Below are 24,233 nucleotides of genomic sequence, written 5' to 3'. Positions count from 1 at the left end.
CCCGGGGAGGGTCGGGGCGCCTTAGTTGGCTGAAAGGCAGCTCCTCCGAATTGGCAGTAATAAGATTTTTTAAAGGTTTAAACACGTCAAATATGACAACTATTAAAACGAAAACTCCACTTTTCGCAAGCCTGAGTTGCGAATGGACAGAAGTAGTTGCTTAACAACCCGCCGCAACTTTCCACCAATTCGCAAACTGCTGGCAGAAGGACTTCCTTTTAACACCAATATCTCTATTGCGCATGTCACCGCCAAACGGAAGGCGGAGCCTTTTACGACGCCTTCCGGGCGACGCCGGAAGTGGTTTGAGGGCGCGTGCGCCCTGTTTCCGCGGTAATTGGGCAGTTTCAGTTACTGGTTTGAAGAGACCCCCCCCCCCCTCCGCCCCAGTGCTTGGGGTTCCTGCCCCACCGTCTCGCCCTTTTTTCTTCCTCGCCAGAGCAAGTGTGCGGGCTTCGCCTTCCTTCCTGCTAACCGCCGCCGCCGTCCCGCCGCGGCGCGACCCTCAGGTAGGCCCGTGCGCGTACCCTCCTTCCCGCCGTCATGGCGCCGGCGGAGGGCAGAGCCCCCTGCGGAGGTGGCCTCCCTGCGCGGCGCGGGGGAGCGAGCGGGCCTGGCGGCGGGGCTTCCTAGGCACAGCCGGAAGACAGGTCCGAGCTGGAAGGGGCCCTGCGGGTCTGATCTTGTCGTTCTTGTGGGGAAACTGAGGCTCGGGCAGGGTTACGCCGCGTTCACGTCGACGTTTGTCGCCTCCGTCCGTCCTCGTCCGCCTGGCTTCTCAGACGCACGTCACCGCCTCGGAGCAGTCTCTCGGTCCGGTCCTGTTTCCCCGTTAGCAGTTTCGGGACTCACCGGCCCCAGATTGAGTGTGTGATCGGTTCTTGCACGCGCGCGTGTGGACGCGCTTCCGCAGACGGGCTCCAGGGCGGCGGGCGCTGGGCCGCGGCCGGGGGTGCTTAAGGGAGGAGTCCGCAGAGCGCCCCCCGGAGCGAGCGCGCTCGGGGAAGAGCTTGCATTTTTCTCTTTTCTTTCTTTTTCTTATTTTAGACAGGGCCTCGCTCTGCAGTTCAGGCTGGCTTTGAACTCACTATATAGACCAGGCTCGCCTCGAACTCGAACCAGTCCTCTTGGCCCAGCCGTTTTTGTGTTTTGTTTTTTGTTTTTTGTTTTTTTGTATTTTTTTCCAGTACCGGGAATCGAACTCACGACCTTGCGCTTGCCAGGCGGATGCTGTGCGCTGAGCTAAATCCCCAGCCCCCGGCCTAGCCTCTCTAGAGCTGGATTTCCAGGCGTGCGCTTCCACACACTGCAGAGCTTGTAAACAGGAAATTGTAGTGAAGAGAACGGAGGAGCGGGGTGATGGAAGGTTGGATGTTAGGGAAGCCTCAAAGGAGATTTTAAAAAAAAAAAAAAAAAAATTCAAGCCTGACAGCTTTATCAAAGTATAACTTACATAACGTTAAATCCACCCAGTTAAGGTGCATGTTTTGATGAGTTTGGGAAATTTTATACAGTTGTCTAAATGTCACTGCAGTGCAGCTTTAGTACATTTCCACCACTCCTAAAGGTTCGGAGGAGGCAACTTTTGAACTGGGATCAGAAGATGGGGGAGAGGGGTTAGCTTGAGCTAAAGCACCCAGTAGAGGAGTGCAGTAAGGAGGGAGAGAAGAGGAAGGTGCTTGGAGCTCCTCAGTGCCTGCAGCACGATGTGTGATGCACACTAGTTGGTTGCTACTTCATTGACCTTTGTCTAGGGCCCTGCAGGTTCATCTCTAGTGGCAACATGAAGGTTGGGGTAGGGGGTGTAAGAGAAATGACCAAAAACCTATTTTGAGCCAGGCTTGTGGCCTACACTTTAAATCCCAACTACTCAGGAAGCTGAGGCAGGAGGATCACCCTGTCGCAAAATGAAATTAAATAAGGACTGTGGATGCAGCTCAGTGGTAGAACACTTAGCTTATTCAAGTCCTTAGGTTCAATCCTTAGTACTGCAAAACAAACAGACAAACAAAAAACTGATTGTGTCTCAGGCACTGTATGCAAGACCTTCGCTTAGTCCTCATAACTGTGAAGTCCGTATTAGTGTCTATTTTGTAGGTGAGAGGATCACAACTAAATAACATGACCAGAGCCACAGATTAATTGGTTTCTGGACTCTTCTTGCAGAAGCTCTGTTGCTCTTTTGCTTGTTCAATCATGTAGCCAATTGGTGTTTTGAGTGCATCTGTACATTTGAGGGAGGGATGTGATTAGCAGGCACCAGCCTGAGCTACATAGTGAGGTCAAGACCAACCTGAAATACAAAGTGAAACCTTGTCCCCCCCCAAAAAAAAAAAAAAAGAAATTGTGAATTTCTGTTAGAACTGGTGGTTTTTTTAACTAACTGCATGCAGAGACCAGAGTGCCAAAATAAGAACGTGAACTTCTACATGAGGACCTTTTTTTACTGTTGTATTTCTGTTGTATAGCTGAGTGTTTCACGCTATGTAAAGAAACACCAAATTTATTTCCTAGCTGGTGACTGAAAAAATACTCTGCTATAGTGTATCTGTATTGGCTCATTAGTGATGACAAATCTATCATACTAATATATTAGTAGGGGAACTAGATACAAAGAATATGGGAATTCTCCTGTCTTTTCAATTTTCTGTAAATGCAAACCTGTTCTGAAATAAGAAATTGCTTACTATTAATATAGATCCTAAAGAGAGAAGCCTAGAGCAGTTCTGTTCTGGGGCTTAGTATTTTTATATTGGATCTCACTGATATGTGTTACTTAAGAAAGGAGCTGCCCTTAACATTTTCCACTTTATTTTTAGAGCTAAAATGAGTCTGTTTGGAACAACCTCCGGTTTTGGAACTGGTGGGACCAGCATGTTTGGCAGTACGACCACAGATAATCACAACCCTATGAAGGTACCACACAAAGCTGCACAGGGTTTGTAGAACGAGTTCAGGCCAGAGTTTCCTACTGCGGCAGGAAGAGAAAAAGGGATGGCTTGGGAGCTGGCTTTGGCATAAAGGTTTGAAACTTTGTCTAGCCATACTTTCTGAAGGCCTGGAGCTCGGGAGTACCTGGCTCTCGGAGAATGCCCCACTCTTCCTGACTTGCCAGGTCTCCAGAATCACTGAAGGTGCTCCTGAAAGTTCCCCTGAAGGACAGCAGAATCAGGGTTTCCGTGGTAGAGGAGAGTGAGGGCAGGCGGTAACTGGGACCAAGCACTGAAGGCAGGACTGAACTGGTGGGCAGTAAACACGGCTTTGGGCCTTTAATTTAGAGTCTGCTTCTTGTCCCGGTAGTGCTAGTACTTTACTTGACTTGTTTATTACTCCTCCCTTTGCTCAAAGTGAGGAAAAGTCTCGTTCAGTGTTTGAGACAAGGAAAGTCCATCCTGATACTTTAGTGAGAGAGAAAGCAGTTTTGACGCTGTAATGACGTGTATGGTTTAACACTGGTTTTCCCTTCCCAGGATATTGAAGTAACATCTTCTCCTGATGACAGCATCGGGTGTCTATCATTCAGCCCACCAACCTTGCCGGGGAACTTTCTTATTGCAGGATCATGGGCCAATGATGTAAGTGCTTCCTAAGGGCACCTTCTGTCAATCATGCATCTGTGTGGGCAAGGTTACCTTGCCCTTTAGCTCCATTCTGTGCCAAGTAAATGAATCCGAGCTAAGGCTGATACATGGCCTTTTTCAAGAAACCAATTTAGAGGCTGTGAGCCCTCCTGAGTGGAGATACCATATATCCATTGCTAGTCCAGTATCTTGTAGAGTATTCCCAAACCAGATTGGTCTTCTTTGAAAAGGATGTTACCCATGATGGTGTACACTGATTTCCTTTCTTGGTATCTTGAAAATATTCTTCAGGTATTTGTTCAACTTTTTAGACTTTGGACAATCACACAAGTCTTGGGTGGTCATTATAATTTCTCATTATGTAGGTATAGAAGAATTAGTTATAGGGTATAAAAACTGGTGGAAAAATTATCACAGGATGTGAAGAGATACTTCATAAACAGTAAACTGAAACTATTCAGCCACATGCGTAGTCAGAAAGAGGCAGATTTATGTGATAGACTTTTTTTGAATCAAATTAACAAAAGGTTTAAAAACTTAAACCTGTATTGCTGGTAGGCATGAAAATTGGAACATTAGAGCCGGGCGTGGTGGCGCATGCCTGTAATCCCAGCACTGGGGAGGCTGAGGCAGAAGGATACTTTCGAGTTCGAGGCCAGCCTGGGCTACAGAGTGAGCTCAAGGTCAGCCTGAACTGCATAAGAAGACTGTCTCAAAAAGACCAAAAAAATAAAAATAAAATGGAACCTTTTTTTCTGGAGAGTAATTAGCAATATCTGTCAGACATCCTTAACGTTAAGCTCTTTCTCTCATTGATTCTTCTGGGACTGCAGAGATGTGCTAAGCTACTTTTTATGTATTACCTGAATTCATCTTTGCAAAGCTAAAGAACTTCCTGCCACCTCCATGTTACCAGGCAGGGTTCTAAGGTGTGGAGACGTGCAGTGATAGCCCAGGTTGTATCTGCATGCTGAGGCTGGGTACAGATCTGCACTGCCAGGCTCAGGGTGTGTGCCTGGCCACTGTCTGGTGTTGCAGATGACTTTCTGCTAGTGAGAGTACGAAAGTCGCAGTATTCAAAAGCAGTGGTTATTTGTGATGTGTTCATGTGATGGGATGCCACTGTGAATGTTCTCAGAAAAGATTTCCAACTGGCCTGCAGCTGGGAGGCAGAGAAGGGAAGAGAGGAGGACAGGGGGAGAACAGGGAGGAAAGAATCAGGGTTGAGCAACCTTGCTTTCTCTGTAGTTTCCAAAAGATTTTATTTGATTTGCTACTAAATGTTTGAAAAATATTTTAAAATGAATAGAATAGTGGTACAAGTGAGAAAAGCTGTGGTTGCAAAGTAAAGATGCTGTATAACCTAGTTTTTCAAGAAAATGTGGGTACATTGAAGGGAGATTGAAGCCACCAGGAACTGTGAACCCTGGGTGTCTGGTAGAAGCTGAGTTTGTTTTGTTCTGTTTTGTTTTCTTACATTTAAAGGATCCCTTAAGTAAAATACATTTATAGATAGGAAGCGATAAAAAACTAAATCATTCAGAATAGAAAGGCAAGTGTCCACTCCAGTCTTGGTTCTTTGACTAGTAGTACATGGTGGCACCCATTGGGGATGAGAGACACCGTGAATTGCTTGGCTTGCACTGACTCATCTCGCTCTCACAGGTTCGCTGCTGGGAAGTCCAGGACAATGGGCAGACCATTCCAAAAGCCCAGCAGATGCACACTGGGCCTGTCCTCGATGTCTGCTGGAGCGACGTACGCCTCCCTCCATTTCTAATGTTCTTTTCTGCTTTGAAGTACTGTGTCATTCCGAATAATTAGTAACCTGAATACAGATGGAGGTTAAGTGCCCCTTTACCTGAAATGCCTAAGACCAGAAGTGTGTCAGATTTTGAAATTGCCAGATTGGGGAATATTTTACATAGACTTCACTGTTTGAGTGTATCTAGCTGGTTGAGTGGTGGATGGCACTGAAAAAGTTTGGGATACTGCCATGTGCGGTGGCACATGCCTGTAATCCAAGCACTCAGGAGGCTGAGGAAGGAGGATCACCTCAAGTTCAAGGCCAGCCTGGCTACATACTGACTTCAGGGCCAGCCTGAACCATATAACAAAATCCTATCTCAAAAAACAAGAGAAAAAAAAATTTGGAATATTTTAATTTTTTGGATTAAGGATGCTTGACCTATATAGTATGTGTACCCACATTGTAGGAATTCTAAATTTCTTAATAAGAGTACAGTAGTTTATTGATACTCTTAATGTTAACTTAAGTAAGATAATCTCTGTGAAAGCATTTCTTGTGTCTAAAAAATCCACGATTTTATTGACCTTTTAGGCAAAGGATTATACAACTTCTTGAAACCCCTGCCTTTAAATACACCATGAGCTTTGTTGTTTTCTATTTATATTTATAATTTTTATTTTGCAGTACTGGAGATTAAATCCAGGATGCTGGCATGGAGCTGTATCTCGAATACTTTATTTTTTGTTTTTATACAGGTTTCACTAAGTAGCCCATACTGGGTTCAAACTTGTCACCATTCGATCTCCACCTCATAGTATGCTGGGATTACAGGAGTGTACTACTACACCCAGATAAAGTTTTGTTTTAAAATTAGAAATTTTTACTATCAGAAAATCCCATAGGGGGAAAAAGAGATACATTTCTCTTACCATCATACCTTGGTATTTGAGTGCTTTGAAACTTGTGTCTTAGTACTTGATTTTGATGTGAAAATTTTGTCATCACCAGGCATGGTGGTGTACACCTATAATCCCAGCACTCAGGAAGATCGTTATGAGTTTGAGACTAGCCTGGGCTACAAAGTGAGCTCAAGGCCAGCCTGCACTGCATAGCGAGACCCTGTCTCGAAAAAAAAAAAAAAAAACAACAGAAAATTTTGTCCTCACGCTTGTCGTTTGTTTGGTACTTGAAGTACAGGCTGGAACGTGTTGGTGTCAATTGCTGCATGACTTCCTACTCCTTCCAGCCAAAACAGTTTATTTGGTACTTGTCATTTTTGGTACTTACTGCATCTCGTGGAACCAATTAAGTTATAAGTACCACTACATCAGACATTTGAAGTGGTTTTTATTTTTATTATTATTTTTTTTTCTTCCCCAAATCCTGAACATCTGAGATTTTCCTCCTTTTTTTCCCCCTGCTCTGTTTTTTCCCCTGGTTGAGAAGAGCGTGGTGGTAAAGTGACTGTTCACAGAGAGGCTGGCAGGGAAGCTGGACGAGGCACCTGCGGCCCTCCTGGAACTGTGCAGAGGCTGCAGCTCGCAGCAGAGTGCTGGGGGAGGACAGCGTCTGGTCTCACCTCCCCCTGGCACTGCTACCTCCTGGCTGCGCCCAGCAGAAGCAAGAGACAGATGTGCCATGATCTCAGCTTCCAGGCCCCTTCTGAGGCTTTGTACCCTTCTTTATGCAGTCAAGTGTTACTGGGTTATTTTTTAGTTAGATTTTATTTATGAGGCCTTTATTACGCATGCAGTCACACTGAACCTTCTAGTGTATGGTTCTATGTTTTGAGAAACACACAGAGTCACATTCAAGACGTAGAACAAATCACCGGCCCCAAATTCCCTCCTGCCCTTTTGCAGTCAGATCCTGACTCCCAGGCCCTGGAAGCCACTCATCTGTTTCCTGTCCCTGAGTTATGCTTTACAGGACTGCTGTAAAGATGGGATCCTATATAGGACGGAGGGTGTGAGACTAGCTTCTTTTACTCAGCACAGTGCGTTAAAGCCCAGTGGTGTGTGTGTCAGTAGTCTGTCCCTGTGGCTGAGCAGTATTCCTCAGTAGGAGGCATCACCGTTTGCCCAGCCTTCTAGTAGTTAAATTGCTGTGTTACAAGGATTTGTGGCATTGTCCCAGTAAATTCATCAGTGGAGGGAGGAGCAGGCATAAACTCTTCTTCGAGGTGGAAAACTGTAGCTTCAAATATTGGTGTGGGGGGTGTTGAGCTTTTGAGCTCTGAAAAGTAAGCCAGGGCTTAGTAAACTATGGCTGTGTAGCAAACTGGGCCCGTGGCCTGTTTTTCTACTAAATAAAGTTTTATTGGAATGGAGCCACACACAATCACATGATGTGTATGGCTGCTTTCAAGCTACAGTGATGGTGTGCTTGCTTTATGAGTTCTACACTAGACTTCAATGCCATTACACAATGACTGCTTATTTTTAAAGTTGCGTTAGCTTAGATAGGACCAGCAGTTATTGAAGGATTAAATTTTATCAAAAGAAGAAAAAAATTTTTTAAGTGGCCCAAAGTTGCTTTTGAGAAAAAACTAGAATCAGGGATGAGAGAGGCTTCAATTTCATTATATGACTCCAAAGTGTTACTCATTTTTTTGTAGACGTCTCTTAGTAAATTCATAAAATATACACCTGAAATGTTTGTTCATGACTAGTTTACAATACACTGGCCTCCATCTAATTGGAATAATAAAAATTGCAGAACACATAGTTCAACTTAATATATGAACGCTTGTGTAGAGATTGTTTCCTTAGAATGTCAAATTTTCTCTCTAGGATGGAAGCAAAGTATTTACAGCATCGTGTGACAAAACTGCCAAAATGTGGGACCTCAACAGTAACCAAGCAATACAGATTGCACAGGTGACTAAGCCCTCTGCAAAACAGCTAAGCAGGATCAGGCTTGTGATCATTCTTTGACTATAATAATTCTCTACTGTTGACAAATTGCAGTTTGCCTGTATCAAGTCACTTAAGTGTGCCAGAGACCTCATTAGAGTAAAAATGGCACCAGCTTTATAGCCATTCTCATTTTTGTAGTGTTTCACAGAGCATTTGTCTTTCAGGTCTTTCTTATGTGTATGCGTGGCATGGGTCAGGTGCTGTGGCTTAACCTTGACGTTCACTTGTTTGAGTCCCAGCATTGTGTGCGACTTGCCTTTTCCTGGCTGGATTGGGTCACTCATTCTTCAGCATGTTTACTAAATGCTTGCCCTGTGCTAGGCACTGTCATCAGGGGCTAGAAATACAGAAGAGAGTAAGGGGGCTTTCCCCACACACCCACAGAGCTTTGATAGTCCAGCCAGCCACCACAGCCAGCACGCATGCAGCGAGTACTGGGAAGCAGAAGTGGCGAGGAGAGAGCCTGCAACTGGAGGGCCTCGGTATTTGGGGGTTGTTGCGGGGGAGCCTCTTGACACAGACACATTTCCAGAGCAGCATCGCGTGCTCTGAAACCAGCCCTGTGCTAGTACACTGATCATGGCGTGTGATGGTAGCATCTCCCTGACCTGAATTTGTGTCTCCTTGGTAAATAAATTGGTGCAGCTCTTCGCTAGTTTTGAGTATTCCCCCAGGGAGGGGCTTACTGTCTTGTGAGTAAAAGTCAAATTAGAGTTTGTTAGAAGGGAAGTAGATGTATATTCTGTCATGTTGAGTATTTTTGGTCATGGGGAAACACTGAAATACCTTTGGGTTTTTTTTTTGTTTTTTGTTTGGCTGTGATAATAGTATTTAAATTCTCCCTTTTTTGAATGTAGAACTAAACTAGCACACTGTTACATTGATCTGTTTGTTTTTGTCCCGTTGAAAGCATGATGCTCCTGTTAAAACTATACATTGGATCAAGGCTCCAACCTACAGCTGTGTGATGACCGGGAGCTGGGATAAGACTTTGAAGGTATAACGTGTGATGCAAACCTTGTGTGGCCTGATCAAGGTGGACATTTTTCTTACCTCGTGTAGATTGCAGCTCTGAACAGTCACTTTCTGCTTCTCCTTTTTGCTTCCAGTTTTGGGATACACGGTCATCAAATCCTATGATGGTCTTGCAGCTCCCTGAAAGGTGTTACTGTGCTGACGTGGTAAGGGATGTCATTTCCTTCTAAAATACAGAATAAACATTATCCCTATGACACTCTGCAGGAAGTGGGTAATCTAAAAACCCCTCAGGATCAGGAGGCTGAGGCAGGAGGATTGTTGCAAGTTCGAGACCAGCCAGGCCTGCAAAGTGAGCCCAAGGCCAGCCTGAACTGCATAGCGAGACCCTGTCTCAAAAAGACAAAAGTAAAAACCCCTAGCAATGTTAGTAGAAGGAATCCAGTGTGCCCTAGTTGTCCTAGAGGGTCTGAGGACTGCATTTATTCCAGAATTGCTAATTGCTGGTGTTTTTGGTCACTTGTGTGACCAAATGCAGCTAGCTACATCATCCCTAGTGTAACATTTATCTTGTGGTAGGAAAACTTGCATATTTTGTGATGTGGTTCTTGTCTTTGAGACTGTGAATGTAACAGGGTGGAAACTAAAGAGCTTTCTCCATCTGTTTAGTCATAGTCTGAAAGTTTTCTGTCAGCTGTCCCGGTAATTCCGCTTTGAGGAATTCATCTTCAGAAAATGCTGGGCACAGGTGGTGTTGCTTGATGTAACGTAGTGGGACCCTGGAAGTGAGCTGACAGGGTTAAGTGAGCCTGTGCCCCTGAGGTAGGCTCATTGGAGGGAGTACTGGGCAGCCACGGTGGTGCTCTCGGAAAAGTGAAGAATGGGCTGAGCTCACGCGACATGGTTTGAGTACAGGGCATGAATTATACAGAAGTGTTTATACACAGAATGATCGGAAAAAGAGAGTAAAATACACCATCATGTCCATCATTGTCGTGTATGGGTGATTTTATTCTCAGTTCCTCAGAATATTTTATAAAGAGTCACATATTTTATAGTTTAAAAAAAGATAAGTCTATTTTGAGTGTCCTACTTTCCAATACAGTTTCTCCAGGTTTTTATGAAACATGTTGCTGTCATTGAATTATTAAACGAAGAATTTTGTGAGTTAAAAATTGACCTGGGGGACTGGGGATTTAGCTAGCGGCACAGCACTTGCCTGGCAAGCGTGAGGTTGTGAGTTCAATTTCCGGTACCAGAAACAACAACAACAAAAAAATTGATCTAGGGCTGAGGATATAGCTCAATGGTGCAGCGCCTGCCTGGCAAGCACAAGGTCCTGAGTTCAATTCCTGGCACCAAAAAAAAACGGGTCTAACTCTTTGATACAAAAAAAAGTCTACTGTTCAAGTGTGTCTGTTTTCCTCCATTCCCTAGATATACCCAATGGCCGTAGTGGCAACAGCAGAGAGGGGTCTGATTGTCTACCAGCTAGAAAATCACCCTTCCGAATTCCGGAGGATAGAGTCTCCGCTGAAGCACCAGGTGAGTCGGAGTCCACCGAGAAGCGTGTGGCCAGCAGCTGTTGTATGCCCGGTGGTGCTCACAGGGGCTGCAGTTGCCCCGGAAAAGCCAGTTCTCAGAGCAGGGGATTTAAGGAGACAGTGCTTAGTGAGTAGGTGCTGCTGTCTGTGCATGAGGCCGACTTACCTGTCCTTACCACGCGTCCCCCTGGTGGCCAAATGTGGAAAAGTCACACATCTCCATGGATTGGTTCTGTTGTTGTAAATTTGTCACTTCCAGCTTTAATTCTGCCTTGGTCACGTGAACTTGGCTGTGAGGTTTTTCTCTTCAGTTCAGCCTTCCACTTGCCACAGGACTACTGGGCCTTTCTCATCCTCCGCAGCCGTGGTCTCTGCAGGTCGGGTTAGCTCCTCCTCAGAAAAAGCTCACGGTCGACTCCCTGCTTGTCTTTGTTTGGGCAGACTGTTTTCCTTTGCAGGAACCTGGCCTCCTACAGCCTCAGCCTGGAGCTGCAGGCCCAGCGGCTCTGCAGCTCCTTTGTGTTTCTCCCCGAGGCCTGAGCCCAGCAGGACTGCACACCAGACCTGACTGTCTTTGCTTGTGTTGCCTGTGCTTTTGCTGTCCTGTCCCAGAAGAGTTGGGAGATCAGTGTCATGGGGTGTTGGACTGAGCGCTGAGAGGCCTTGGAGTAACGTGGCGGGGGAGGGAGAGAGAGAAGGGAACAGACTCGAAACGTTTTCCATGTGGACGTGAGGGAGCCTGATGAGATGAAGAAGAAAGAAAGGAGCGGTGAATCTGCGTTGGCTCCTAGGTGTCCAGTGTGGACGCCCAAGTGGACGGGAGTCCGCAGGCGCTGTGGGGAGGAACTGGCAGGGGAGGGTGGCGCTGGGGCGGTGCCAGGGAGAGCCCTGGGGAAAGGGAAGCATCCGGGTGCAGAGCTGCAGAGAGGTCAGAGCCCTGTGCACTGTTAGAGGAGTGCAAAGTCCTGTGGCTGTTACAGGAAATGGTATGGAGACTCCCGAAAACCTTAAAAATAAGACCACCATAGGATGTAGCAGCTCTCCTGGGTGTTCATCTTTTTTGTTTCTTGTTTTTTGGGTTTTTTTGAAACAAGGTCCCTTTATGTAGTTCAGGCTGGCTTTGAACTCTGTGATCCTCCTGCCTCAGCTTCCCAAGTGCTAGGATTACAGGCATGCACCACAATACCCAGCTAGGTATTTATCTAGGAAAGTCAAAATCTACATTTTGAGGAGAGAAGTGGATTCCTTTGTTAATTTCAGTGTTCACTGGTAAGATGCATATACGTATGTACTATGACACTATTCAGCCCGTAAAAAGGAAGAAAGTCCTGCCACGTTCAGCAACACGGAACCTGGAGAAGGTGATAGTACGGGAAGTGAGCCCGCACAGGAGGAAGCACGGGTTCCGTTTGTGTGTGACGCCTACAATGTGCACCTTCACTGAAGTAGAGACTGGAACGTTGCTCTTACTTGCGTTCACCTCGACCTTCTTTATGAAGCACCGACCTGTCCATTTTATGCTTCGCCCTCCTTGCCTGTGGTACCGGCTTGGCTCACACTGCTTCCCTGCTGAGCGGAGAGACAGACTGTGGGGGATCTGGGGTGCCCGCCTCACAAGTGCTGGGCAGCCGAGCAGCCAGAAGGGCTCTGGGGCACACACTGCTCTGCTGGGGTGGACACGGCCTCCAGCGTGCAGAGCGAGGAGGCTCAACTGGAGACTAGAGGGACAGGTCAGCAGGCTGTGGCTCGTCACAGTCACAGCCAAACCATCTTGTCACGTGTACGTACGTAATGCTTGTGGTTTTTCTAAAACCTGAAAGGGGCTAACAGTTACTTGCTTTCACATGAACTAGTCTTGCATTTGCATTGTTGTAATGTACTTCTCTTTCTTTAACTGTAGCATCGATGTGTGGCTATTTTTAAAGACAAACAGAACAAGCCGACTGGTTTTGCCCTGGGGAGTATTGAGGGGCGAGTTGCTATTCACTACATCAACCCCCCAAATCCGTAAGTGGGACTCAGCCAACTGGAATTTTTCACTGAGACTTAATTTTTTAAAAAGTGAAGCTCAGTTGGACCTTTCTTTTTCAGCGCCAAGGATAACTTCACCTTTAAATGTCATCGATCCAATGGAACCAACACTTCGGCTCCTCAGGACATCTATGCGGTATGTTCTTAGAAGCTTTGCTTTTACCCGGTGTGTACAGGAGCTGGACTTGGAGATGAGGCAGCTCTCAGCGTGATTATAGGATCAGAAACAATGAGCCAGGGGAGAGCCTGTGTGTGCATGTCTGGAGACAGGGCTCATGCTGTGGGTTTTACTTTTCCGTCCTTTCTAGTGTTGTGACTGGTTTTGTTCTTGGTTTGTTTTGGAATGAACCCTATGACCTTGGGAGCATGTTCTACCTTCTTCGTGAGTGCTGGTAGAGTTTCCATTCATAGCTAGGACTGAGGACTTGGTGCTCACTAAAAGAGCAAAAGGAAGTCCTGAGGCATGCTTCTTGGCCGTGCCAGCCGCACCCACACCTTAGCTCGCTGCCTGTGTGCGTGAGAGGCAGGGTTTACTGTGGGCCGGAAGGCAGGTCAGGGAGCACGGCGGGGAGTGCACTGGAGTCGCGTCTGTTTCCCGACTCCTGCAGCAAATGTTGGCAGCAGTCTGCTTCCCGGCGTGTCTCCGCCTCTGCCTCTCATTGTGCACGTCAACGCTTGCAGGTGAACGGGATCTCCTTCCACCCTGTTCACGGCACCCTCGCGACCGTGGGATCCGATGGTAGGTTCAGCTTCTGGGACAAAGATGCCCGAACAAAGCTCAAAACCTCGGAACAGTTAGACCAGCCAATATCGGCATGCTGCTTCAATCACAACGGCAACATATTTGCCTACGCGTCAAGTTACGACTGGTCCAAGGTGAGGATCCCTGGGCCTGCCTGTTCAGGCACACCAAGGCGGAGCCACACTCCGGGGCCAGCGCCCTGGGCTTCAGCTTCTCTGACTGGCTGTGTGTCACTTCCCTGTAAGGGACACAGCAGGGCCCCTCATGACGCTATGGAGGTTAGTGTGGACTGACCAGCTGCACTCTGCTCTGGGGCACGGGAGCCTGGTGAGCTAGAGGGCCGCGCTGGGAGAGGGGAAGGGACACGCAGGGGAGGGCTCAGCAGGCTGTGGGGCACACGCGTGACAGTTACCTGGGCACTGAGGTCCGAGAGGCCGGAAGAAACCAGCCCTCAGCAGGACACGGCTGCCCGCTGTGCCCCTTCGCCTATTCTCTGAGAACTCAGGCTTTTGTTAACATTTGGCTTTTGTTTTTCTTCACTCTGTTTTTTGTTTCTGCCAAGAATGCTATGCTTCAAGCGCTTAGTGTAAGAGCCATCATATAAAGGACCGGGGATATAGCTCAGCAGCTCAACGCCTGTCTGGCGAGCACAAGGTCCTTTGATTCCTGGTACAAAAAAAAAGAGTCACCATATAAAAAGTGCCCATAATTGCTCTTTTTAATAATACAATCTTTGGGGTTTTTTTCCTCTTTAGGGACATGAATTTTATAATCCTCAGAAGAAAAATTACATTTTCCTACGTAATGCAGCTGAAGAGCTAAAGCCCAGGAATAAGAAGTAGAGGCCTGAGACCTGTGGGTTGTGAGGAGTTAGGACTCCACGATGCCTCATCTCTCTGGATGTTGCCCCAGCCGTTGGTGGCTGCCAGCCGTGGACGGGAGGAAATGGTGTCCTTGGTCAGCCGTCAGCGGGCCGTCCTTGGCCACTTGCCGCTCCCTTCCACTGCCTGCTGCAGTTCTCCTGTAGCTCTGAGGGGACTGAAAGGACTGCAGAGGTTAGATTCTGCTGGGCAGCGCGGGGCTTGGGCAGTGCTTCGTTGGCGGTTTCTGTGGGAGTATTGGAAAACCGTGTGTGAGCCCTGTACTGTATTTTGTAATAAAGTATTTTAAAGACTGCCGGGTGGCGCCCTTTGTTCTCCCCGGTGCCCTGCCCCGTGGTCCCGGAAGTGGTCATCCTGCTCAGCACTGGCTTTTGAGTTGGGATTTCAGGCCCCTTCGCAGAAATCTTGCGCCCTACGAGTGAAGGAATTCTGAGCTGTGATTATTTCTGCCATGTCTCATGTCTTGGCCCCGTCACACTTTGGCAGGCGGAGTTTGAAGTGTTACTCTTTTGCTTCCTTCATTCCCAGCTGGAGCGTCCCCTGCGTTTCCAGCTCCGTCACTGAAGTGGGGACTGTTCCTTTTGCTGAGTGACAGGCCTTCTGTGGGTTCCCTTGGAAGCCCCAAGTGGGTGATAATTGGGTGGCCTTCGAGTGAGAAGCCAGGTCTCCTGCATGGGAACTGCTCTTGAGCCAGGGTTCCCACGGTGGTCATTTTGAATGTTTCTTTCTCTTCATGTCAGTTGAAATTCCCAACTGGTAAGTATCCAAGATGAGACTCAATGTAGTATTTGAGGTTTGGGTCTGTTGTAAATTTACCCTGTGCTTCATGTGCCTTGTTTGGGGCTGGCTTGTAAGCTCTGAACTTGGTGAATGTAAAAATCTTACCAGTAATTTTGTAAGCGATGTTTGCCTACTCCCAAAAAGTGATCCCAATAAAATCTGCTGCTAGCCGACACTGCCTGCACTCGGTGGTTTACATGCTTTGGTCAATCCTAAATGGATTCGGGCCCACTAACTCCTGGCCCGTTTGTCAGCCTGAGCATTTAGTTTTTAGAGATGAAAGCCAGGTGCACTAGAAAAATCTGAACTTCGTAGGTGTTTATAGCTCATTTCCCCTTCCCTTTATGAGTCAGCCGTGTGGCTTTACAGCCTGCATGTATGGGAAGATGTAGTAAGCAGGAAAGATCCCCGGGAGAAGAGTCAAGCTTGACTCTCTGCAGCCCACTTTCATTTGAGGTTGGAACTTACTTGTCACCTTTACCTTATACCAAGTTTCATTTTCTCCTTTGCAAGCTGGCTGTGTGGAAAGGGTAAAATAACAAGTCTAAGTCGGGGTGAGGAGGTGTGTGCCACATCGCCAAGGGGCTGTTTCTGTACTTGACGAGTTGGAAGGATTTGCTCAAGTCCAGGGTTGGACCTAGGCTGCCAGAGACCAGGGCTGAGCAAGCTGTTGGTCCAGGACCTGAGTCCTCGTAGCTGAGCCACGACAGCGCAGGCGTGAGGTGCTGCGTGTGTGTGAGTGGCGAGTCAGGACTTGTGACCTCGGGAAGTACTTCCACACTTCTAAAATGCAGACTCCCCGGGGACCTCACCGTCTCTGCGGCGCCTGGACTGACGCTGACGCAGTAGGTGCTCAGCAAGCATTGTCATTTGATGGCATCTTCTAGTCGAAAAGATACCAGTGTAACCTTGACTCGTCTCTAGAAGGCCCTGTCTTGCCGTTGTTTTATTCCCTGTTAAAAATAAAACTGCTTTCATTTAGAGCGGGATATAAGCTTCATGCAGAAGACATGGGGATCTTTCTCTTTTTTCTAACATTTTACAAAAAGATTGGAAGAACTTTACAGTGAACGTGTGTACTACTTAGATTCCACCCAGTGGTCCTATACGTTCAGCTTGTGCTTAGGCTCTCCGTTCGGTTTTCCCAGGCTTTTTGCCACTACTTGTTTGTGACCCTTCGTCCTTGGCCACTCGTGGTGGGCACGGGGCTTAGTGGTGACAGTCACATGGAAAGATGCCAAAAAGAGGTGTAGATAGGGATTTGAAAGGTGCCCGACTGCACTCCTGACCCCAGGTACTTGACAGGTGCTCTAGGTAAGAGGGCCCTCCACTGAATCCTCAGTACCAAGCAGTATTGGTACAACAAAGTAGTGAAAGTGAAACATGAAATAATACAATGGAAGTGGAAAAACAAAGTTTCTTCAAGGGACAAACACCTCGCTGGAAAGTTTGGTGACATGTGTTAGCTGCCTGACAAGGTCCATAGGTCATTTTGGGCATGATTTAGGAGATACTTTTTTCACTCATTCACAATTCGAGTCTTCATTGGAGGAGGGGTCCATAAAAACCAAGAGAACCCATGCTCCCAAACTGCCCACACTCCAAACCAGAATCTTCCAGATGAAATCAGGACCCACTGGTAGGTTGGGAAGTCCATGTAGTTCTTGCAACTGGCACTTTAAAAAATGAAGCCACCACTGGGCATGGTGGCACACATCTGTAATCCCAGCACTCAGGAAGCTGAGGCAGGAGGATTGCCACTGAGTTTGAGACCAGCCTGGACTACATAAGCGAGTTAAAAGTCAGTCTGCAATTGAAGGTCGGTCTCGCTGCATAGTGAGAACCGGTCTCAACACGCCCCCCCACCAAAATGGAGCCATGAAAAGAGTATGTATTCAAATGCATCATTCAAATGTGCCGTTTTGTGTTACGTGTGTGTGTGTGTACATTTATCATGTATCTGATACCAGCCGCCATTGCCCTCTGTCCTCATCAATTCCGGGTTGAGGATGAAACCTTGGCGTTCAGTGGTCTTGAGCGGCACCTCCACAAATACTGACGCAGAGCTGCCTCCTTGCATTCTCTAAATGGCAGGGGTGGGAGGGGCAGCAACTATGTTGAATGTAAGGGGACTGAAATATCCATGTAATTGCAGATAACATGCATCCCAGTTACTCAGGAGGCTGAGACAGGAGGGTTGCAAGTGTGAAGCCACGTGGAGCAGTTTAGCAAGAACTTGTCTCAAAGAAAATAAGTCCTGGCCATCGTCCTTGGTTTGCTGTGGTTACTAAACTGTTATTTGGAAAGTAGAATTTGAAAGAAAGCTCTGTGTGTGTGTGTGTGTGTGTGTGTGTGTGTGTGTGTGTGGTGGGATTGAACCCAGGGCCTTGTGCATGCAAGGCAAGAGTGCTACCACTGAGCCACATCCCCAGCCCATGAAAGACTGCTTACAATATTCTTAAAAATAATACACGTTTTAGAAAGATGGAGGCCTCCTTAGAAAATGCTAAGAGGTCTGATTCCTGTTTTTCTATTTCATTTTATTTATTTATTTATTTATTGTCTTTTTTGAGACACGATCTCACTGTGCAGTTCAGGCTGGCTTTGAGCTCACTTTGTAGCCCAGGCTGGTCTCAAACTTGCAACGATCCTCCTGCCTCAGCCTCCCAAGTGCTGGGATTATAGACAAGTGCCACCATACCCGGCATTATTTTTTCTATTTCAAATCTGATGTCCTCATTAGTCTCATGAGGGGACCCTGAGGCCCGGTGCATGGAGGCAGAGGGTACTTCATGTTACCCTGGCCCTGGCGCTCATGCTACCTTGGCTCTGGGCTGGGAAAGGAGATACAGATCTCCATCCCTAAAGGTAATGGGCCGGCGGGTCGTGTCAAGGCTGGTTTTGGTAACGCTGAAGGCGCTGTGGGTCTTTGCATCAGGATGGAAGTAGGGCTGAAAAGCACAGTAGGCCTTGAAGGCTTAGCACAAAAACTGACTGTAATCATCTCATTTTATAGTGGTCACATGGTGGATAATAAAATGAACATTTCTGGTGTTTCGGTTCATTATGTGTTGCTATAATAATACACGAGCCTGGACACTTCATAAAGAAATGAGGATTAAAAGCCAGGTGTGGTAGTGCACTCCTGTGGTCCCAGCACACTGGGAGGCTGAGGCAGGAGGACTGTCAATGTGAGCTCACCTGAATCATGTAGGGATTTAGTGAAACCCTGTTTTAAAATTTAAAAGGCCTGGGAACGTAGCTCAGGGCAAAAGTCCTGGGTTCAGTCCTGGGTACCAAAACCTTTACTTGGCCCAGGATTCTGGTAGCTGAAAGTCCAAAACAGCATGGCGAGGACCCCCTTGCCATGTCACAGCCAACGGGGTGAGCGGCATATCGTGATGGGAACTCCCAAACTAGGAAGGCAAACCTGCTTAGAACCACGCTGCCCGGCCCTTTGCTGGCCTCGTCTTGGAAAGACGACACTGCCCCCTGGGGACCAGAGCGCGACTTGCAGCCCCAGGAAGTCCGCCTTGCATCTGCGGCGCCCAGCCTGTGTCACTAGGGCCCCGCTGGGCTGGGCGCTCTCCCTTTTGGAGGCCGCGCAGATCATCACACCAGATATTATAAAGCACCGTGGCCTACCTTCAGTACACATTCTTTTTTAAAGACAATTTAATTTTTAAAAATTTTGCATATTTTACTTCTGGAATTCTTTAGCAGGAAATTCATTCACGCTTGGTGATGTTTCCTTAACCACCTCCTTACCGTTGAGAATTCTTCACCCAGGGCAGATTCCATACAGGGCTGCAGACCCTCCTGGATGCATTGACTGCCCGAAACCCAGACATCCCAGGGGCTCCCTCTTAGATGTGTAATGCCGATGAATTCGGGCTCGTTGCTTTTATATTTTGAAGTTGGTGTGTGTGTGTATCACCCCCTCCCAACATTTTGATAGGTCCTTGAAAATTAGTCCTGGCCTCAGAGTTGAGGGAGGGAGTCCCAGTATGACAGCTGTATTTCCTTGCAAGGTGCTGGCTCCATACCCAAAGAGTGGCCACCTCTCACAGCCCAGTAGGGACTTCCTGCTAACTGCAGCTAGCGATTTCACAGCTCCCACGGGGCTGCTGGAGACCCGTGCGGCTGCAGCTTGGACGGACTTTACTGTGACGGGTGTCAGTCAGCGCAGGGCAGACACGGAGAAAGTCATTTTATAGCTGCTCATACGTCTATTGCGAATGTTTTACACCACGCTACTGAGGTAGGATTCACATACCAAAAGCTGCCCGTGTTTAGGTAAACAATGGCTGGCGTTGGAGGTAAACACACACAGAGGAAGCCATTGCCCCCACCTATGAGCCCACTGTGACCTTTGCATCGGTATGTTGAAAATATCCTTTAAGATGAACGCTGACCTCAGAACAGTAAGAAAAACCTGCAGCACACTTGGTTAAAAAGTACACTAGCTCCTGGGGCTGGGGATTTAGCTCAGCGGCAAAAGCGCCTGCCTGGCAAGTGCAAGGTCGTGAGTTCGGTTCCCGATACCGGAGAAAAAACAAAAAAATAAAAATAAAAATAAAAAAAATAAAAAGTACACCAGCTCCTGACAAGTCACTGGCTTGAGCTCTTATTCTTTTAACTTTTTCCTCTCCTGGCTGTGGGGCAGGGGACATGATGGGGAAGGGGAGAGAAAAAATGTTCACAGCAGCTCCGTCTGGGCGGTCACTGGCCCCGGAATCAGAGACAGCAGCTCTCTCTTGCATCGACATTTCACGGCTCCCAGTCAGAATCATAGCTTTTTCTTTATTTTATTTTATTGCTTTTTTGAGACAGGATCTCGCTATGTAGTTCAGGCTGGCCTTGAACTCATTATGTAGATCACTATGTGGCCTTGAATTCTCAGTGTTCCTCGTGCCTCAGCCTCCCAAGGATCCTCCTAGAATTTGCCCTCCTAGAATTCAGCTTCCTAGAATTCAGCCGGCCCAAAACATGGCCGGCCTCTCCCAGTGGCCAGTCACTCTGAGAGATCTAATTAATGTTCAGTGCCTGCAGGCAGACCTAGAGGAACACAACGATGCCATCAGCCTACAGTTTTAACTATGAGAGAGCAAGAAAGCCATGATTCAGTGGGGCGTGGTGGTGCACACCTGTCATCCCGGCACTCAGGAGGCAGAGGCAGGAGGATCTCTGACTTGAAGGTAGAGACAGCATGGTGAAGGGCCAGGCAGAGGAAAGTGCTCAACCAAAAGTGTGGGGAGTGGCTGAGCTGGAGACTGATCACACGTGCAGGGCTAAAGCAAGGCCAGCCTTGGGGACGTGGAGTGCCCAAGGAGAGCCAGACAAAGAAGTTGTTAGGCAGGTCCTTTCACCCATTAGGAGAGGCGTTTCACCTGTCGTCAACCTCTTGCTGATTGTATAAATAAATGCACTGCAGTCACTGGGAAGTGCCTTTTCTCCCATCAGGAGAGAGGGCTCTACCTCAGCTTTCTGCATTCTGACTCTTGTCTTTGTTTATTCATCCTCCACTGTCCCCCTGCCTCTGCCCCCTGGAAATTTCAGGCGCGGGGCTGGACTCGGTACCATAACAGCCAGGACAGCTCTTCTGAGGGGCACATAACAGATCATCTACGTATTGCAGGGCTGTGACTTGGGAAAATTCAAAATAGACCAAGCTGTGGGAAAGAAAGCACTTGTGCAAAAAGATGAGGACTGTCTCTGAATCCTTGAGGAAGCACAGTCCAAGTAGTTGAGAGGCCTGGTCGTGAGGATTTTCAAAGGTGAAAAGACACCAGGACTCTGTATGGAAAGGAATTTTTTAAAAAGTACAAAATCTGACACTGAAAGCCAATCAGCATCTTCCGTGATCCACGAAAGCAGGGTGAACGGCTTAGATACCACTGGGTAGGTGGGCATGACTGCCTCATTTACAATCTAGGGTCCTGTGCCAACCTCCACTCTCCACTGGGATTTTTGAGCTCCCAAGATTGGAGTGTTCCAAGGGCTGCTACAGGGTGTACATAAACTTTGTGCTCTTAAGTTGTCCTTTTCTAACTTCAGGCCTTAGAGGGTATTGTTTCTGGACAATTGTGAGGTCAGTTAGTGGGGTATTGTGAGGACAATTAGTGGGGTCTTTAAGATGGATTTGCAGGTCTTATTACTCTTCCTATTCTACCTTTAGTTGCCCACACTTCAGGATTTAGTTCTGTCTCCGTGATGGGGAGACAGTGTACCTGACCCCGCTGCACGTATATTACGGTATAAATATCTCTTCCCTAGAGGGAAACTGGACTTTCGCGCATAATCAAAAAGGAATGGGGGAAGAGAAAGCCATCCCAGTTACAGCCTAAGGGTAGCGAGAAAGTGAGAAACAGCCTCTCCACGGACGCCTTTCACTGAGGTCTGAGGGCTGGAAGGCAGGCCAGGGTTGAAGGGAAGAACTCAGAGACATGAGCGAGTGTCCAGGACAGGCGGCTGCTTTTCCCTCTGCAGTCATGATTACCCGGGGCTCCTCTGTGGAGATGACGGCCCAGCCAGAGGGAAAAGGCAGAGAGTGCCCAGGGCTCTTCAGTCTTGCTGGACCAGCTGGGCAGATGGGCCTGATCCTGGGCCTTCTGTCTCAGAGGCAGTCCGACTTCCAGTGGTCACCTTCACACTCAGGGCATGCCTCAGGGGGCCTCTTGTCGTGAGAGTCCCTCTAAGGTGGCCTGGCTTTCTGCCGCAGTACCAGGTGAGTTTAGTCATCGAGTTCTCGGAGCCCTGGGAATCAGACTTAGAGTCTGTTCCTTTTAAGGCCACAACCAAGGCAGCCACTCTCTCGTCTCCTTGTCCCCCCCGCCTGGTTCTCCTCCTGTGACCACCTCTTTGCACTAAACCCTATTCCCTAACAGCACATTCGCTATGATGAGCACAGCAGCCCCCGATCCAATCATTTCCAACAAAAGCCCAGCCTCTAAACACACGAGACTCGGGGGGACAATCCAGGTCTAAGCACAGCAGGGACCAAGGATACAGTCTCAGTAGCCAAAGGGAGCAGTGTGACCACATCCTCCATTTGCCTCCTGGGGTCCCTCCTTTCCCCAGCCTCTGAGGTGAGCTGCTTGTGCTGAAACAAACTGCCACACAGGGCAGTTTGTTTTTTATTTATGAAAATAAAATAATTTATTTTCATTCTCTCTCTCTCTTTCATTCTCTTGTGGTCATGAGAATTGAACCCAAAGCCTTAGCACCCAGTTATGTCCCCAGCCCCTTCTTAAATAATAGCTTTTTTTGAGACAAGGTTTCACTACGTAGCCCAAGCTGGCCTTAAACTCAAGGGGATCCTCCTGCCTCAGCCTCCCAAGTGCTGGGATTACAGGTATGTGCCACCACACCTGGCAATAATGTTTTATTTTGAGACAGGGTCTCACTAAATCCCTAAATTGCCCAGGCTGGTTGTGGAAGACCACCTAGGCAACTCTCCTTGAAAGAGGAGCAATTGTCTCCGTGTTGGCTGAACCTGACCCTATTTCCATGTATTGAGGTGTACAGAGCTGGCCGGGACTTTTCCTTATCCCTTCAGTTGGCTTTAAGCAATGCACATCAGTCCAGCTGAGGTGATGATGGCAGTCTTTGAAGACAGCAGGCTTCCCCAGACAGCCCCCTCCCCTGCCCTTGTTCCCATGTGTGAGCCAGGATGAGGCGGGATGAAGACCAGTGCTCCGTGCTGTCGTCAGGGATTGAGCCTCGAGACAGAGGCTATGACCTCCTGCGACTTGAAAGATCACACATCAGCGCTGAAGCACCGAGCCCAAAACATTAGATACTATCTCAGTTGTGTTATGCAGATCACTCTTTCTGCATTTCCTTCTGTCTGCATTTGCAGAGGTGATTTCAGGCCTCCGACCTAGCCCAGCTCCTGGCACTCACCTACTTCCCGCCATTCTCACAGTCACTCATCCTCAAGCCACTCCCTTCTTCATGAATTAATCAAACCCGGTTCCGTGCTGGGTGGAGGCTTTTGTTCCAGATGGCCATCTCCATGGGTGGATTTACGACCCCTTAGCTCCCCATAACTATTGTTATGGTTGATATATTGTGTCAACTTGGGGAGTCTAGAGGTTTGGCTAAGTGACTCGGCAGGAAGCCAGGGTGCTTACTTTGTATACATCCTGAGCCTGTGGAAACCGAGGGCATGGAGATTATGTGAGAGCTACACGCCCCTTAGGTGGGGGTAGCCTGTTTACAAAGTAAGGCAGGGAAAGAGGCTGCTTGCGGCCATTCCTCCCTTTTGCTCTTGCTGCTTTGTTATCTTCTGCCTGGGAGCCAGCCAAGTATGGACTGAAACCTCCACAAACTCTAAGCTAAATAAACCTTTCCTTCCATTTCCTTTCCATTAAATATTTTGTCTCAGCAAAAAAAAAAAAAAAAAAGTAACCAAGACAGAATTTGGTACCAGGAGTGGAGTTGTTGCTGTGACTATACCTAACCATGTGATTCAAGAGCCTTGAAAAAAGGCTTGTGCAAAGAATTTAAAAAGGTTCAGAGATGTCTCCTGAAAGAGAGCTAGAATGTCTTTGGCTGTTCTGTTTGGGAGATTTCGGTCAGAGCTGAAAAATCAAAAAGCTGATAAAAATCCTGCCAGTAAAGACTGGGTTCGGGAGGTTTCTGTTGGAAAAAAGGACTTCATTGATTGTTAGACTCCAGGCCATGTGTGTTATGGCTTGGAAAAAAGTTTGTCTACATTTTGCTCACATCCAGAGACTTTGCCTAAGACTGAGATTAAGGGCAGCAGCAGACTGATTAATCTGGCAAAAGAAATTTCAAGGCAGTCAAATGTTGGGGAAGTGGCGTGGCTATTGTTGGGGGCTTTTAGCCAAATGTATATTAAAAATCAAGAGCAAAGAGCCCAACAAGATGATTTAAAATGTTGTGCATTTGGCCAAAAAAAAAAAAAAAATCAAGTGGACTGCAAAGTTAGGGCTGAGGAGATCTCTATTGCAGAGAAGAAACAAAAAAATAAAAAAGATGGCCTGAGGGCACCACAAGCAGCAAA

General features: G+C 47.6%; 1 protein-coding gene across 1 annotated transcript; it reads left to right on the top strand.

Annotated features, from left to right (window-relative positions):
• The first annotated feature begins 298 nt into the window (after positions 1-298).
• On the top strand, positions 299-14,718 carry Rae1 (ribonucleic acid export 1). The gene is made up of 12 exons (XM_005392255.2): positions 299-509; positions 2,820-2,916; positions 3,471-3,575; positions 5,247-5,339; positions 8,124-8,210; positions 9,160-9,246; positions 9,359-9,430; positions 10,662-10,769; positions 12,669-12,775; positions 12,860-12,935; positions 13,481-13,675; positions 14,297-14,718. The coding sequence occupies exons 2-12, from the start codon at positions 2,827-2,829 to the stop codon at positions 14,381-14,383; spliced, it is 1,107 nt and encodes a 368-aa protein (XP_005392312.1). The 5' UTR covers positions 299-509; positions 2,820-2,826; the 3' UTR covers positions 14,384-14,718.
• Positions 14,719-24,233: the final 9,515 nt, after the last annotated feature.

Source organism: Chinchilla lanigera, unplaced genomic scaffold, assembly GCF_000276665.1.
Source record: "Chinchilla lanigera isolate Chin_1 unplaced genomic scaffold, ChiLan1.0 scaffold00044, whole genome shotgun sequence".
In the NCBI taxonomy this organism is placed as follows: domain Eukaryota; kingdom Metazoa; phylum Chordata; class Mammalia; order Rodentia; family Chinchillidae; genus Chinchilla; species Chinchilla lanigera.
Note: the sequence above shows the minus strand (reverse complement) of the source record. Positions and strands in the feature narration are given on the sequence as shown.